This window comes from Conger conger, chromosome 4, assembly GCF_963514075.1.
Source record: "Conger conger chromosome 4, fConCon1.1, whole genome shotgun sequence".
NCBI classification, from domain to species: Eukaryota; Metazoa; Chordata; class Actinopteri; order Anguilliformes; family Congridae; genus Conger; species Conger conger.
Genome location: NC_083763.1, coordinates 44,988,058 through 45,004,248, shown reverse-complemented (window position 1 = coordinate 45,004,248; position 16,191 = coordinate 44,988,058). Strand labels below are relative to the sequence as shown.

Genomic DNA, 16,191 nt, shown 5'->3' with positions numbered 1-16,191 from the left:
GATCTGACCAATAGCAATGCAGAAATCAATGTGGTCCAGAAGTGCATCTGCCTAGAAAAAGGCCTCAAACTGAAATGCTCTTTACCGGAGAGCCTAAACAAGCTCTCCTTGGCCTGTGTGTGTCCATCGCTGATGTTCTGCCATTACAGACTTTCTGAAGTCAACCAAAGCAATCTAACCCCCCACTCTGGGCTTTATCACAGTCCACTGTGACAGACAGCAGTCATTCAGCTTGTACGTTGAGTAACTGAACACACAGCACACTGCTGCACCGCCTCTGTACACGTCCTGTGCGTGCGCCCGTGTGTGTGTGCGTGTCGGACTGACCGAAAATGTTCTTTCCTACACCACTGCAATTGTTTAAAAACGGTACTTCAAAGTTGACATGTTAAAGCCAATTCCCCATTTTTCACATTTCTGATTACATCTACAAAATCCCAAAGGAAGACCACATAAACAAACTCGACTATGCACAAGATAAGTTCTTTGATCGGAGGGTATGTCAGGTGCAATATGCCTTAAGGTAGAAGGGATTTGAGACTACTACATTTTAGTACACTGGGAAAGGAGCAAAAGTGACCACAGAGACCTTAAGAACAAACTGATTAGGAAACCTTCAAGGTGATAAATACATATTCACTCACTTAAGCAACAGCTACGCAGCTGTCTGATGTTAAGCATTTTCCAACAGTGTACGCACAAGTCTATGTATAACCATGCTTTGTATTTTTTGGAGGGATATTCAACACTAAAACAAGCCGCTTTTAGTGCCTGGTCTCAGGCACTGCTTCCAGCATTCTTTGCACACACAGTGGAACTGAGCCACTCGCGCCATTAAGGCCTCGCTTCAAACCACACATAGAAGACAGCCTTGGCCAAATTACCGCCAATCAAACGTTTTGACATTTTGCTCTAAATAAATTTGCCTGCTGTGTAATTGTGCGCAATTCAAACGCCACTGATATACCACCCTAGGGACTTGAACCACTGTGGCGTGCTACTGAAACCATGCAGTACATCTCGTACACCCCATTTGTCTTCTGGTGACCCCTTCTATTCTGGCAAAACAATCTACTTAATCGGGGTTTTATATTACGTCTGAAATGTGGTCCTTTGCCGAGACATGGCAGTACATTGTGGAAACCCAAGACGCTAATTTACGGGCAGGACTTAACAGTGCAATTTCTTACCGGCATAAGTTGCTCCCTCTCCTTGATTCATTTGCTTCCGATTATAATTTGATGTGAAATGAAGCCATGTTAAAATGATGATGATTGTTGCACTGCGCGGTCTTTAGCAGGCAATTTTGTCGAAATCAATTAACAGGTAACACGGAAGGCACTTCACCAATTTGACCCCTTTATATAATAGGTTAAGGTTAAATAGGTTAACTCCCCGATTGACTTGCCAGAGCATAACTAACATTAGCATAGTTGGACTCTTCGTGAAGTTGATCATTCACAACATGCTGGCTAATTAGCAGCAAGTTGTCAACACGACAGTTCAGAAATGCTCAAAGTTAGGTCTAACATTCAAAACTCCGTATAACGATAACAAAATCATATTGTAGTTTCCACCACTTATTACCTAAAATACAGACGGCTATCCAATTTATGATGAGATTATTATGAAAGACAACATTTTCTTATTCCAGGTGTTGTTGTTAGCAATTTAGCTAGCTAGTTGCTCGCAACTTTCTACAAATTCTACAAACTTTAATAAACAACATTCACTGTAAACACAAATGTAACCATGCCCAAACAATTTTCTTAAAAACCAAATTGCAACAGTCCTCAAGATAAATTAGCTGACTAACTTCTGCTGATAAACTGGAGAGACCAAGCCTTCAGTATATCCTGTTAAAAAATAAATTGAAATATCCTAATTGAACTCGTAGTTAGTTAAACGTATCAAGTGTTCGCTCACTCGAAAATGACTTACCCAAAAACTTCTTCACCTCCTGTCCGCTCATAAAGACGTTGACACCGGGTCTGTAGTTGCTGACACCGGGGACGCTGGGATTCGCAAGGCAGACGGCTGCTTGGAGCAGGAGGAGGAAAAAGAAGCCCTCACGTCTCCATGGCACTGAACAGGACCATTCGCGGGACACTGACCCGCTACCACACAAACGATTCGGCTCTGCCAGCAGCAATATTGCAGCTGTCTTGCGATTGTTTAAATAAAACATACTTTCTGGCTCCGATTCGATTTCCCAATGCTCAGTTTCATCCGAAACCAGCTGGTCAAAGTTTTATTTTGAAGGCAACATACTAACTTGGCGTCTCACCCCTCTTCGTCTCTCCAGGTTTTTACTCGTACTAACAGTACTAGCTAATCTTAGCAGCTAACTTGACCAGCCTCCCGCTCGATGTGCAGGGAGGGCCAGGTTTTAGGATGTAAAATGTAACTTGGCTCCTCCGTATCCTGCCGATTACTTTTTTGTGTGTATGTTTTAATGAATAAAAAAAAAACGCTCGTTTATATCTGCTTTAAAAGGACACTTAGCTACCTAGCTTGTAGCCACCACTTCAATGCTTTACTACTAAACTCACCTTCCCTAGCAATCCCTGCTTTCACTCACTATTCACTCAGGAAGGAGGGGGAATAGTAACGGGCGCGAGCACGTACTGGAAGCGAGCGCGTTTTCAGCGCGTTCCCGTCACATTGTAGCACGCTTGCAAGCTTGGAAATTAAATATTGAAAAGGGACTGTGACGCGAAATTTTTTTGTTAATATTACAAGGAGAGCAGTGAATTATATTATTGGCTTGTTCACAGATTGTTCCATATACACACTTCTTTAGCTGGCTACTGTAGCTACACTGCGTACTACAGTACGACTCCGATTCAAACCAAGATGCGCATGTTAATTGGAGATCAGCCCCTTTTATATCGCCCTACTATATCATCTGTCAGTTTGAAATAATATATATTTTTGGTTACTAAAAAAATAAATAATACTTTCAGTGTCGTAGTCTAGTTTTAAAGCTCTCTTCGGGAATACTGACACCTCGTGGCCCATAGTGACACTACAGCATCATTGCTTCTTACCACTAGTTTTGTGCAATTATATTCGGCTTTTCCAGCTGGGATAACACATTGCCTCAATCCGTTCAGTCTGAGTATTTCATTCTCAGTTTCTTGTAAAGTTGAAGTTTTCTTTCTACCTCATCTTCTCTTTGTTGAACTTGATATCCAGACATGTTCAGGATTAGTTACGCGTCCCTTTTTTTTCTCCTATGGAAATAATATTATTTTCTACTATAGAACAGACCAGCATATGTTCCAACCTGGCTAATGTTGGACTATTCCAAGATGGTGGCGTGATAATCATACTCTAGGCCAGTTGTCCTGGTCTTGGAGAGGCTTTTGTTGTTACTCTTGATCAATTAAAGCAGTTAGTTACACAGTTAACACCTAATTTGGTTTCTTGGGTCTGAATTGGTTGCATATCTTAAGGTGAAAACAAAAACCAGCACATCCTGCGGCTCTCCAGGACCAGGACTGAGGACCACTGTTCTCGGCAAAATTGGTCATGCTTGACAAATTATCCATCTTCTTAGCAGGGTAGGCTACACATAGGCCTACTTATCAGTAGTAAAGGTCAGCTATTTAATTTCTTTCTTAAAACAAGAACACATTTATTGGTAACAAACCTGTTTTGTTACAACATGTTTTACACCAATACTAGAAGGGTGTTTCAGTTAGCTTTCTGATTAAATTAGACATGATGCAAGAGCACAACATTTTACCTTTTTATTATTAAAATATTCACCTACAAAAACAGTCTATAAACACTATTTACACGATAGCTAGCACAGAAGTTTGGTTTAGAGAGATGAAGTCGAGAGTGGAGCTGAAGAGCTACAAAGGACCACTGATACTGAGACAACTGTTTTCCATCGAACGACAGGCTTTAAAGCTGCTTTTGCTGAAAGTAATGACAGTGAGTGTACGGTCTTGCTAACCGATGGTAAAACAAGGTGTAGTTTTCTGGTGGGTTTTTGTATGCGAGAATGGTTATAGGCAGTGCTGTACCATTTCCCTGAGGGACTGCACTGCCAGTACATACAAAACGTGTTCAATGCATCAGCTCGGACATCTGAGGTATGTTTCTACGCAGGGACAGGAGTGTCATGAGTCCAGTCATCTTTTCCGCTGCACACGGAGTATCAGTCTCTTGCTTGGAACCCTTTGATTGGCATGTGCTTCCAATGATCCAGCAGGCAATTTGTGGGTTAGAAGGTGGAGCAAATGGGGGCGCTTGTTTAAGCCTTGCAGACTTTAAGTTGGAGCTGCTGGGGCCAGTCTGTATGGGGGATTTCTTGTGTCCATCCCAGTTCCTTCACAATACCTTCTGAGAGGCGCTTCCTGAGGATTTGCACCGTGACAAAAATATGATAAGTACAGAATATGAATGCATTTCATGCGCATTATGTAAAATGAAAGTTCCAAATATACAGTATAACTCATTTTAAGATTAAGATGTGCTGTAACAAGATTTTAGCTCCTGTGGAAGAAAATGCTATCTGATAAATCTAAATTACTTCTGCAGCCTTTAGGGTATAACATTCAACAGCAACTGCAGATTAAATTGTGATATAAATGACTAGCCACAGTGATTAAACACATTTCAAAAATAATCAAACAGTCTTGCTACAGTGTGTGTAAATGGGAGAGAGTATACTAAATAATGTGTACCAACCCAATCTTTCATTGTTGCCTGTGAGTTCTGCCTGTGTTCAAAGAAGAAGACATATCAATTGAAACAAGCTGCCAATCTAATTTCAGTTCTATTAATAATGGCAATGTCTAATATAATTCCTTCGATGTTATGCTGGCAAAGGCACAAGCATACACTGCATTATCAATTCTTATTAATTATTTGTCCATTAATGGTATTGTACCTGCAACTATAACAAAAAAAAGCATACCTGTAGGCCCCTTAGCAATACAAAGCACTTTCCCTTATAAACTTAGAGCATAACACGGAGAGGAAAATTGAAGAGGAAAGGGTTCTGTGTACAGAATAACACTTACTGGAAGTTTTCTTAGATGAGATCGGCTCACAGATTTCTCTGTAGCACACGTCCTGCTGGACTTTATAGGTCCTTTTATACCTGTGAAACAACAACTGACTAGTTCATAATCAGATAAGTTAAAGTCTGCAATCTACAGATAACCAGATACACTTTACGCACAAGTTTACTCAGTTTGTGTGTTTACTGTTGCAATACATTTTCTAATGTTAATTCAATAGACATTTAAAATGAGATAAATGTTAAATGGTAATATATGGTGGTAAAGGTAAGGTAAGCTACAGATAACCTTTAAGTTGTCGGTCCCCCTTAAATGGAGTGTGAAGGTCTTTCTCTGTGGGATTCTAACAGGTATGAACATGTCAGCGCAGACATGAGACAAGGGGATATCCCAGTCTGCGAGCTCTCTCTGGCAGGTAGCACTCACAGGTAATGACAGACATCTCCCTCCCACACGGGCACAGTCTTCGTCTCAGAGTAGAGGCGAGTGCAGGGGTGTGCCACTTTCTGACAGACTGCGAGAGAGAAAGAGAGAATAAAAACACCTTTATTGAGACATTCTCCAGAAACAGAAATTATAGAGCTTCAAAAACAAAACCAACTGACCACAGAAAGGAAAGAAACCCAAACAACCCCTACAGGGGGAGGGAGAGAGAGAGAGAGGGGGGGGGGGGCAATAGAGACCCAACTGAGGTTAGGATTCCAAACTTCGAGGAAATGTCTCCTGAGAGAAGTTGTCCTGAGGGCCTAGTTTCCCAGGAATCTGGGCCCGGAGGGAGGAGAGAGGCGGAAGGCATCCATTGTGGATGACGGATGGTTTTCGGAAATGAGTTTTCGTACAGAGGTCAACTTAAGGTGAGTTTGGGGAGTGTCAGCAGGGTGTTTTAGCATAGGAAGAGAGTAATTGATCACCCACAGGGAAAAAGATTATCGTGAAGATGAAACCTTAAATGTGCATAACCTTTTCTTGCGGGCCACTTCCACATCAGAAGTCAGTAAAAAACGCACAGTCACGACAGCCGGAGGAAGGTGTGCTTGAGGAGCACTGCCTTGCCACATAAACAAGCTGTTTAAACGCACACAGTCCTGTCTGTTTTGGACTATGTGTGAACTGCGGGCCACTTCCTCCCGGTGACAGGAAGTGAGTCTCCGGGGGGAATGCGCGGCGGCTGCTCTTGGGGGGTACTCACACAGCTCGCACTGCCTGCCCTTGAACCCAGCGGCGCAGTCGCAGGAGAAGGAGTCTCCCCCCCTGGCACACGTCCCTCCGTTCTGGCAGGGCAGGCTCCGGCAGTCCCGCGGAGGCTCTGAAACACAGCAGCTGCTCTCAGGCCCGGCCGGGAAACTCGCCGGCTCGGGTTTCCAAAAAAATGTTTTATATTTCCTACAACCCAAGGCCCAAATCCCTCTTCCAAATATTCCAGCTAGAGCTGCGTTTGGATACGGTTTCTAGCTCCTCGCAGACCGCTCGCAAAACAACTGAGACCGTTATTTAAAATGACGGAGTGTTCCCACACCGACATGAAATCCTGCCTTTTTCCCTGGTCGGGTGGATATGACAGGCACACAAGTGCTTTGAGGCAGGTTTTTGTTTTTGATTTCTGACAGGTGTGGCAGGCAAAAACTGAAAAATCAATTTCCTACAGATATTTCTCAGCAGGGACCAATTAAGTAAAAGCATTAGTTCCGCCCGAACACTAATTGCCTTTCCCATGGCCGTTGCATTCCGTGACAGCGAATACCTACCAGACCTTCTCCTCGTCACTTCCTCTGGGATTTCTAGTGCCAGACTGATTTTATTGGTTGTCTCCTCCATTCTCTCTAATTTGATTGGGGGCTGAGGTTCTGTGGAGAAAAATACTGAATTCAGATCAAAAGGAGCAGCAATGAATAGATTTTTATTACACAAGTGGTACAGAAGAAAGACCATTGAATGATGCTGAATATATATTCCGAAATGCAACACAGTGCATATGTAAATGTGCATCAAGACAAATAATCCAAAATGCAGACATGAATGACACAGCAAAACGGTAATGTGTTTGATGTGAAAGAGCTCTCAGCTTCAACGTTGAAACACCAGGTTGTCTCATCATACTATTTGGTATGAATTGAATTATTCTCCATGGATTATTCCATAAGAAGGAATCCCATATGTTCTAGGATCACAGCAACTATCATTGGTAAGTAAAAATATATAGAGTATGAACTGGTACCAAATCCACCCTATTAATTTTGGCTTTAGCATTCACATTTAACCAACTGGCATCATGGGTAGTGCCATTCTATTCACATTTACAATGCTGAAAAACAAATAGAAATTGAACACAAGAAACACCCCCAGGTCAGTCATGGGTGAGGTCTTCTCTTACGGGGACGGTGTCTTATGGACTTCCTAGACAGGTTGTTGAACTTGGCTGTTATCCTTCCTCTGCCATCGATCAGCTCTGTGTATCTAAAGGGGAGGGGAGGGGGGGGCAGAACATTATTTCCAATTACAGTGTACTCACAATTAACCTGACAGCACTAACATGATGCCCAAAGAGGCCATTTTGAATCACAAATGGAAACCTTACATTTCTAATGCAGCTATTTATCTTTTTCTCCCACATTCACATTTGGAATTCCCAACCAACTGCAACTGTAGGCCATCCCATGTAGGGCCATACTACGATGAGGCAGGCGAGGTTCTGGCATTTCCAGTATAGTCCTGGCTAAAGGGCGGTGTTAGGCACAAGATTTGTGTGGGTGGGATGTTGGGGTTGTGTAAGTAAGCACCCCACAAACTCTACTTAAAAGACACGGCATTGCACCATTCCTTTTTCCAGCTTTTTCCTGTAGTATATAGAGTAAAATGCATCATATTACAGATATAGACATGCATTATAATTGCACATCCCCATTAAAAATGACAAAAATCAATGAAGAATAAGTTGCCAACAGTGACGATGATGATTTAGCATGATGATGAAGATAGGGCAGCCTGTAGCCTAGTGGCTAAGGTACATGACTGGGACCCTGGAATGTTGATGGTTTAAGCCCCAGCGTTACCACAATAAGATCTGCAACAGCTGTTGGGCCCTTGAGCAAGACCCTAAACCCTGTATAGCCCCAGGGGGGATTGTCCCCTGCTTAGTCTAATAAACTGGTCACTTAGGATAAAAGCATTAACTAAATACCAAATTATATTATTATTGCCGTGAGTGCGGCAGATGTTAGCTTTAGGGCTGATTAATTTAATTTCCTGACTTTTGAAATACAAACATATTCACTTAAAACATGTGGTGATTATTATACAATGACGTGCTGATGATGTGCTAGCGTAGCGCATTGCGAGGTCCTGTCTCCTCTCTGCGGCTCTCCCTGTACCTGGGCGGCTCCCTGGGGGGCTCCTGCTCCACCACCCCGTCCAGTTCCTGCTGCACCACGGGCCTGAGGGGATGGCGGCCAACCTGCCGCTCCCGCACAGGCTGAGCGGGCCTCTCCCTCCTCTCCGGACGGTCTTCCATAGGCACTGTCCCAGAGAAGACAGAGAGGGGTTATAAAACTGGCTCCTAACATGGGGAGAGCCACGGGCACTCAACAGGGCCTGGAGTGGAGATATTAACCACGGCAACCAAGACAAAACAATGATATCAGGTTGCCTGACAAAGACAAAATATCTTATGGTTTATGACAGATAATGACACGTCATGAAGCATTAAGACGTGCTTATGACATTGTCATGAAGGCATAATTGAAGTGTCAAATAAAGTGTTACTGTTTACTGTTGAAAATCATACAGTATCAAGATTAAAACACATTTTTAAAGAGATGTCAAACACTGAATGGGGTCAAATAGACCCCAAACATAATACGAAGGTTAAATCTTTTTGTCCCTCTGAAGAGTAGGCTTTTTGGAGTGATCAAAACTCCACTGCTTTCAACTACCAGTCATGACTGTCACATCAGCATTAGAAAGTTCAGTTAAGAACATTTCAATCACGGGTGTCTCGGTGGCGCAGCCTGTAGAGCACTGACCGCATGGTCATTGCGAGCCGCGACGTCAGTGGTTCGAATCCGACCGTCTGACATTTGTCACATGACTTTCCCTCTCGCTCCCATTCTTCCTGTCTCTCTATACTGTCCAGTAAAGCTGAAAAAGGCCTAAAAAATATCTTTAAAAAAAAAAAACATTCCATTCACATAGTTATGATCTCACACCTTAAAGGGTGATCTTATGATATGGGTCCCCTGGATGCCATGTTAGCCTGGGTCAGGTCCCCTGGAGCATAAGAGGTTGATATCTCTTGCTCTACAGCACAAACTACTGCCACCAGACGCATTTTTGATCAATTTTCCAATCATAACACGCGGTAGCGTGAAGAGAGCAAACCTGAAACCAGCAGTGACAAAATGTAGGCGAAAAGTAGTGGTGGTTTCCCCTGGCAACAGTCCTCTTTTGTTCGGTAATGGGCAGCACATGCCTGAGCGACAGGAACGGCAGCTCACGGCTCAACCCTCAAGCTAGCGCTTACATGCTAACGTTGAGGCGCGGGCGTCCAGAGGGAGGCCATTTCCCGCGCGGGGAGCCGCGGGGGGCAGGAGAAAGACCCCATTGTTCATGCGGGAGGTCTCTGCCAGAGCATGCCAGGGCCTGATGAGGAAGTAATGACAACCTTAAGCTGCCGTTAGCATTGAACCAGCCCCGGCTAATCGGAGGGGGCTCCTTCCTCCGCCGCTCGCAGACAGAAGGCCGATTCAAGGCGGGTTCAGTCACCTGGGAACCACGAAAGGGATCGCCCTCGCCAAAGCAACGTGTGTAAGCTCTCAGAGAATGCTTTGTTTACTAATATCGCTGATGATGTGACCCCCCCGTAATCCCGCTTTCGACCTCACAGCGGTCTACTGTTACACTTGAACTGAGAAATACCAAGAAAAGTGTTGTGCACGTTGAGCATCAACGCATGCCTAACGCTCCCCACAATCCTCTCAAAAATACTCCTCTAATTCTAAAGGACGGCGTCGATGTGCAAAATCCTCCATAACTGGGATCAAGAACACGGCAAAAACCAAAAGATAAGTCAATATAAAGAAGTATTTTAGTCATATTAAGACTTAAGATCGTATTTCTATTACTCTTTTGCAAGATAAGACAAATAAATTGGCAATGGGGTGAGACACTTTGACTCAAGACTTGCCAATGGTAAGATAATTTTACTTGTCAAGCAAAAATAACGTAAGACAAGCTAATCTTTTCTACTTGACAGAAAAAAGCCTGTAGCGTCATAGCTAAGGTACATGACTGGGACCCAGAAGGTTGTTGGTTGAGCGTAGTGGATAACTAGGATGGGTCATATGCAGAGGACAAATGGGGTACCCCATGCGGTTAAATAAAGCATCTTCCTAAAAAAAAACAAGATTTTATGCATTATCACAGGACTAAAACGCTTGTTATGACAGCCTTTTTCGACAGTGAAGCTCTCTCTCACTCACGGGTGGTGAAGGCCAGGTGTTGGGGCACGCTGTGGACCTGCTCCCAGTCGGTGTTGAGGATGGCGGTCAGCGCCAGGCGGTAGTGTTGACCGGGGACGAGGTCGCGCAGAGTGTACGCGCCCATCTTCCCGTTGGGCAGGTAGCGACTCCTAGTGCTCAGGCCCCGCGTCACATTCACCACGAAGCCGTCCGGAAGACTCCTGGGGTGGCGGTCCCATGTGACCTGAGCAGAGGTGGTGGTGACGTGGGCCAGGGAGAGGTTCTGAGGGGGAAGGGGTCCTGGGGAAGGAGAGTTCACCATGGCTGAGTGTCTGTGTGTGAGGCCCATCCACACCAACTATAACTATAACCATAGCCATAACTATCACAGTAACGATGTGAGCATCCACACTGATGAACGATAATGTTCTGTAAATAGCCTCTCGGCTATGTCGTTTGCCATTTGCAATGTGACGCCCTGTAAATTCGGATGGATTTTGATTGGCTGTCAGTGTTTTATCGTTCATGAAGCTGCAAAAAAATCGCTCTGAATGTGATTCCAATGATATCATCTGTCACTCTCGTTGTCATTATAGTTGTGGTGTGCTCTCCACCATCCACTTGAGTTACAACGATTGTTAAAAAGACATATTTATAGTTATTATTATAGTTATTGGTGTGGACTGGCCTTCAGTCATAGTTTGTGTAGCATAGCATTTGCGTGTCAGACATGCTGATCCAGTATGCACCGCTATGACTGGCACAGAGGGATTGTGGAAGTATGTTAAGTGTGAGGGCAGCACAGTGGTGCAGTGGATAGCATTGTTGCCTCACTGCAAGAAGGTCCTGGGTGTGAGTGTGTGAGGAAGTAGTGTGCCCTGTGATGGATTGGCAATCTTCCCAGAGTGTATTCCCGCCTGTACTCCAGCCTGACCAGGATTTAGATAATGGATGGATGAATGCATATTCAGGGAGGTTGTCTGCCTGTGTATATGTGTGTGTATGTGTGTGTGGTGGTATGTGTGCACACAAGCTTGTGTGTGTGCATGCCTGCGTGTGTGTACTTGTACACTTGTCTACCTATCTAACAGGGGACCATGGTGTCATTACACATCCACCAAGAGGGGAAATAGAAACCAAGAGGGCACATTTTCTAGGTGTGTGTGTGTGAATGTGTGTGTGCATGTATCTGTGTGTGCGTGTGTGAGCATGTGTGTGCGTGTGACCTACTGGTCCAGACACGCAGCGGCCCAGCAGACTGGCTAGTGGAGGGCAGTTCCTCTGGTCTGAGGCCACTCTGAGTCAGCACATCTATGGTGTAAAGCTGACCTGGGAGCAGAGAGCTGGAGAAGAGCACACACAACAGCACAGTCAGTGTCAAACATATCCTTAAGCAATATCACTTGAGAGGGAGTGCTACTATACTGTATGTCAGCATAGCTGTAAATCAGCTGATAATCACGGCCATGCTGATATACAATAATAACAGCACAACCTTGAGTGTGATATTTATTTGATAAGCATACATAATATATCAATTATAATGTCAACAAAATAGAATGATTTTTTACAGTAAAAAGTTTCAATGTCGTTGTACTCTATATCTGCATCATGGAATACCTCTGGTCCAATCAAATTACTGGACCAGTTCTGTTCAATTCAATTGTATATTTGTATAGCGCTTTTTACAAGATGCAAGATTGTCACAAAGCAACTCAAGCCTGAGACCCCCTCAGAGCAAGTCTGGGGCAACAGAGGCAAGGAAAAACTCCCTGACTAACAGGAAGAAACCTTCAGCAGAACCAAGCCCATCTGCTTCTGGCCGGCAATGGGCAAACAGTAAGTTTAACTTCAGTGTTTATACGTCATATATGAATACATTTATTTATTTATTTACTTTATTTATACAGGGGGATCACACTCATTTCTGAGTCTCATTTTCTCATTTTCAGATGATCCCTAAATGAAATAAATAAATGTAATAATGAATTATACAAATAACAAATTACGCAAATAATAATTATGCAGATGACAAATATAGATGATTATCCGGGAAGGTCCAGTTCTTGGCACAAGGAGGACCAGAACTATCCATCCATCCATCCATCGTCACCCGCTTATCCGGAGTCGGGTCGCGGGGGCAGTAGGCAAAGCCGGGTATTCCAGGCGTCCCTCTCCCCAGCAACGCATTCTAGCTCCTCCTGGGGGATCCCGAGGCGTTCCCTGGCCAGGAGAGATATATAATCTCTCCAGCGGGCTCTGGGTCTCCCTCGGGGTCTCCGCCCAGTTGGACGAGCCCGGAAAACCTCCAAAGGGAGGCGCCCGGGAGGCATCCTGATGAGATGCCCGAACCACCTCAATTGGCTCCTTTCGATGCGAAGGAGCAGCGGCTCTACTCCGAGCTCCCTCCGGATGTCCGAGCTCCTCACCCTATCTCTAAGGCTGAGCCCGGCCACCCTACGGAGGAAGCTCATTTCGGCCGCTTGTATACGCGATCTCGTTCTTTCGGTCACTACCCAAAGCTCGTGACCATAGGTGAGGGTTGGGACGTAGATCGACCAGTAAATCGAGAGCTTCGCCTTCCGGCTCAGCTCCTTCTTCACCACAACGGTCCGGTGCAACGCCCGCATTACTGCTGACGCTGCACCGATCCGCCTGTCGATCTCACGCTCCCTTCTACCCTCACTCGTGAACAAGACCCCGAGATACTTGAACTCCTTCACTTGGGGCAAAGACTCGTTCCCAACCCGGAGGGAGCAATCCACCGTTTTCCGGCAGAGAACCATGGCCTCGGACTTGGAGGTGCTGACTCTCATCCCGGCCGCTTCACACTCGGCTGCAAACCGCTCCAGTGCGTGCTGAAGGTCACGGTCCGATGAAGCCAGCAGAACCACATCATCCGCAAAAAGCAGAGATGCGATTCTGAGGTCACCAAACCGGACACTCTCCTCACCTCGGCTGCGCCTTGAGATCCTGTCCATGAATACCACAAACAGGACCGGTGACAAGGGGCAACCTTGGCGGAGTCCAACACCCACCGGAAACGTGCTTGACTTTGTGCCGAGAATGCGGACCAGAACTAACTGTTGCATAATCATGATTAAACGTGCAAAAGTACAGTCAATGCACCTGAAATACAGTATGCATTGCCAATACACGAGCGCACAGTCAGTGCATATGGAATATTTTCATTTTCCATTACGTTACTTAGAACTTAGAACGGCAACTTAGAAACCTGCCTTTTGAATGACAATCTTTTGTTTGATTTTTGGTTTTCAGATATTCAGTTAAAGCAGCAATTTGTTGTTTTGCACCAAACCCCTCATTGTTGGTGATTGTTGGTGTCTTGTGATTGAATGATTCAGGGCTTCATATTACCATTATCTTCATATGTATTCAAACCAAGAGGCTACAGAGACACATAGTGGGTTTCAATTGACCTGCAAGCCACAAAATTGCAGTGCAAAATAATGAGGGCATTGCCCATACTGATAACACAGAGTGATCTTCAATTCAGATTAAAGTCTATACATCTATATACATACATTGCATGACACAGTATGTATGGTCTGTTAGTTATGTTTTATTTTATCGTAGCTTTCTGTGAAATTAAAATTAGGATTTTTAGGATTGGGAAGTGAAAAAACCAGGGATGCACAAGGAGGTTTCCGGGGTATCCATTTCTGGATTTAATGCCAACTGTTGTTCTTAATAATTTACTACCCCACTCAATGCTAAATGCATTCTGATAACTTTTGTCCCTGTGCAATATTATTTACACTACAAAGCAAATGGTCAATTCTACAAGTGAGCTGGCATTGGTGTATAGATCTCTTGGTTAATTTGGCCAGGATAATTGCTGCACTAAAAACAAAAAGACTTCTTAGATATATTTAGACAGATGAGATGAGAGTTGGTCTGAACTGGTCAGCCAGCTAAACCGTGTCAAGCTCGGAGCTGGTCGAAACTGGCCAACCAGCTACCAGCTGTTTCAAAACCTAGCTTAAGCTGTTTTTTTCAGCAGGGGATCCCTGCTCTTAAGACTCTGCTCTTAAGCGAAGCTGCTGACCTGAAGCTGTACTCGGTGACGCTGCTGTTGACCAGGGCGGTGCGGGTCCCGCTGCCCTCCGAGGGCACGAGGGTCACCCGAACCTGGCTGACGGCCAAGAGCTGAGCCGTCTGTACCAACCAGCGGAGCCACACCTGCGAGGACGTCACGTTCACCACCTGCAGCTGCTCCACCTTCCTGGGCCCTGTGGAGAGCACGGCATGTACAACCCACACACACGGGTCACTCACGTTACCCACACATACACAGACTACTCACGTTACCCACACATACACTGGTCACTGACATTACCCACACACACACGGGTCACTGACATTACCCACACATACACAGGTCACTGACATTACACACACACACACGGGTCACTGACATTACACACACACACACGGGTCACTGACATTACCCACACATACACGGGTCACTGACGTTACCCACACATACATGGGTCACTGACATTACCCACACACACATGGGTCACTGACATTACCCACACATACACGGGTCACTGACGTTACCCACACATACATGGGTCACTGACATTACCCACACACACGGGTCACTGACATTACCCACACATACACGGGTCACTGACATTACCCACACATACACGGGTCACTCATGTTACCCACACATACACTGGTCACTCATGTTACCCACACACGCACGGGTCACTCATGCTACCCACACACACACAGGTCACTCACGTTACCGACACATACACAAACCACTCACATTACCCACACATACACAGGTCACTGATGCTACCCACACATACACGGGTCACTCATGTTACCCACACACGCATGGGTCACTGATGCTACCCACACATACACCGGTCACTGACATTACCCACACATACACGGGTCACTGACATTATCCACACATACACAAACCACTCACATTACCCACACATACACAAACCACTCACGTTACACACACACACACGGGTCACTGACATTACACACACACACACGGGTCACTGACATTACCCACACACACACGGGTCACTGACATTACCCACACATACATGGGTCACTGACGTTACCCACACATACATGGGTCACTGACATTACCCACACACACGGGTCACTGACATTACCCACACATACACGGGTCACTCATGTTACCCACACATACACTGGTCACTCATGTTACCCACACACGCACGGGTCACTCATGCTACCCACACACACACAGGTCACTCACGTTACCGACACATACACAAACCACTCACATTACCCACACATACACAAACCACTCACATTACCCACACATACACAGGTCACTGATGCTACCCACACATACACCGGTCACTCACGTTACCCACACACACATGGGTCACTGATGCTACCCACACATACACCGGTCACTGACATTACCCACACATACATGGGTCACTGACATTATCCACACATACACAAACCACTCACATTACCCACACATACACAAACCACTCACGTTACCCACACACACACACAGGTCACTCACATTACCCACACATACACGAACCACTCACGTTACCCACACATACACAAACCACTCACATTACCCACACATACACAAACCACTCACATTACCCACACATACACAGGTCACTGATGCTACCCACACACACGGGTCACTCACGTTA

At 45.2% G+C, this 16,191-nt stretch overlaps 2 protein-coding genes across 4 annotated transcripts in view; both read right to left on the bottom strand.

Moving 5' to 3' along the window:
* Window positions 1-2,606, bottom strand: part of ryk (receptor like tyrosine kinase) — a 65,020-nt gene extending 62,414 nt beyond the window's left edge. For 2 of the 3 annotated variants that reach the window (XM_061240340.1, XM_061240341.1), the window contains exon 1: window positions 1,942-2,606. In XM_061240340.1, the coding sequence (XP_061096324.1) occupies window positions 1,942-2,188 (247 nt within the window). In that variant the 5' untranslated portion in view covers window positions 2,189-2,606. Of the gene's footprint in view, window positions 1-1,190; window positions 1,328-1,941 lie in introns of those variants that run through there. The other variant, XM_061240342.1, reaches the window with a different exon arrangement.
* A 1,132-nt stretch (window positions 2,607-3,738) lies between these two features.
* The window catches only part of sned1 (sushi, nidogen and EGF-like domains 1), a 38,917-nt gene continuing 26,464 nt past the window's right edge, over window positions 3,739-16,191 (bottom strand). The window contains exons 22-32 of the mRNA XM_061238787.1: window positions 14,562-14,745; window positions 11,723-11,835; window positions 10,514-10,792; window positions 8,408-8,552; window positions 7,411-7,493; window positions 6,785-6,883; window positions 6,229-6,345; window positions 5,466-5,553; window positions 5,040-5,119; window positions 4,705-4,735; window positions 3,739-4,370 (exon numbers count right to left, since the gene is read on the bottom strand). Of these exons, the coding sequence (XP_061094771.1) occupies window positions 4,713-4,735; window positions 5,040-5,119; window positions 5,466-5,553; window positions 6,229-6,345; window positions 6,785-6,883; window positions 7,411-7,493; window positions 8,408-8,552; window positions 10,514-10,792; window positions 11,723-11,835; window positions 14,562-14,745 (1,211 nt within the window). The 3' untranslated portion in view covers window positions 3,739-4,370; window positions 4,705-4,712. The remainder of the gene's footprint in view (window positions 4,371-4,704; window positions 4,736-5,039; window positions 5,120-5,465; window positions 5,554-6,228; window positions 6,346-6,784; window positions 6,884-7,410; window positions 7,494-8,407; window positions 8,553-10,513; window positions 10,793-11,722; window positions 11,836-14,561; window positions 14,746-16,191) is intronic.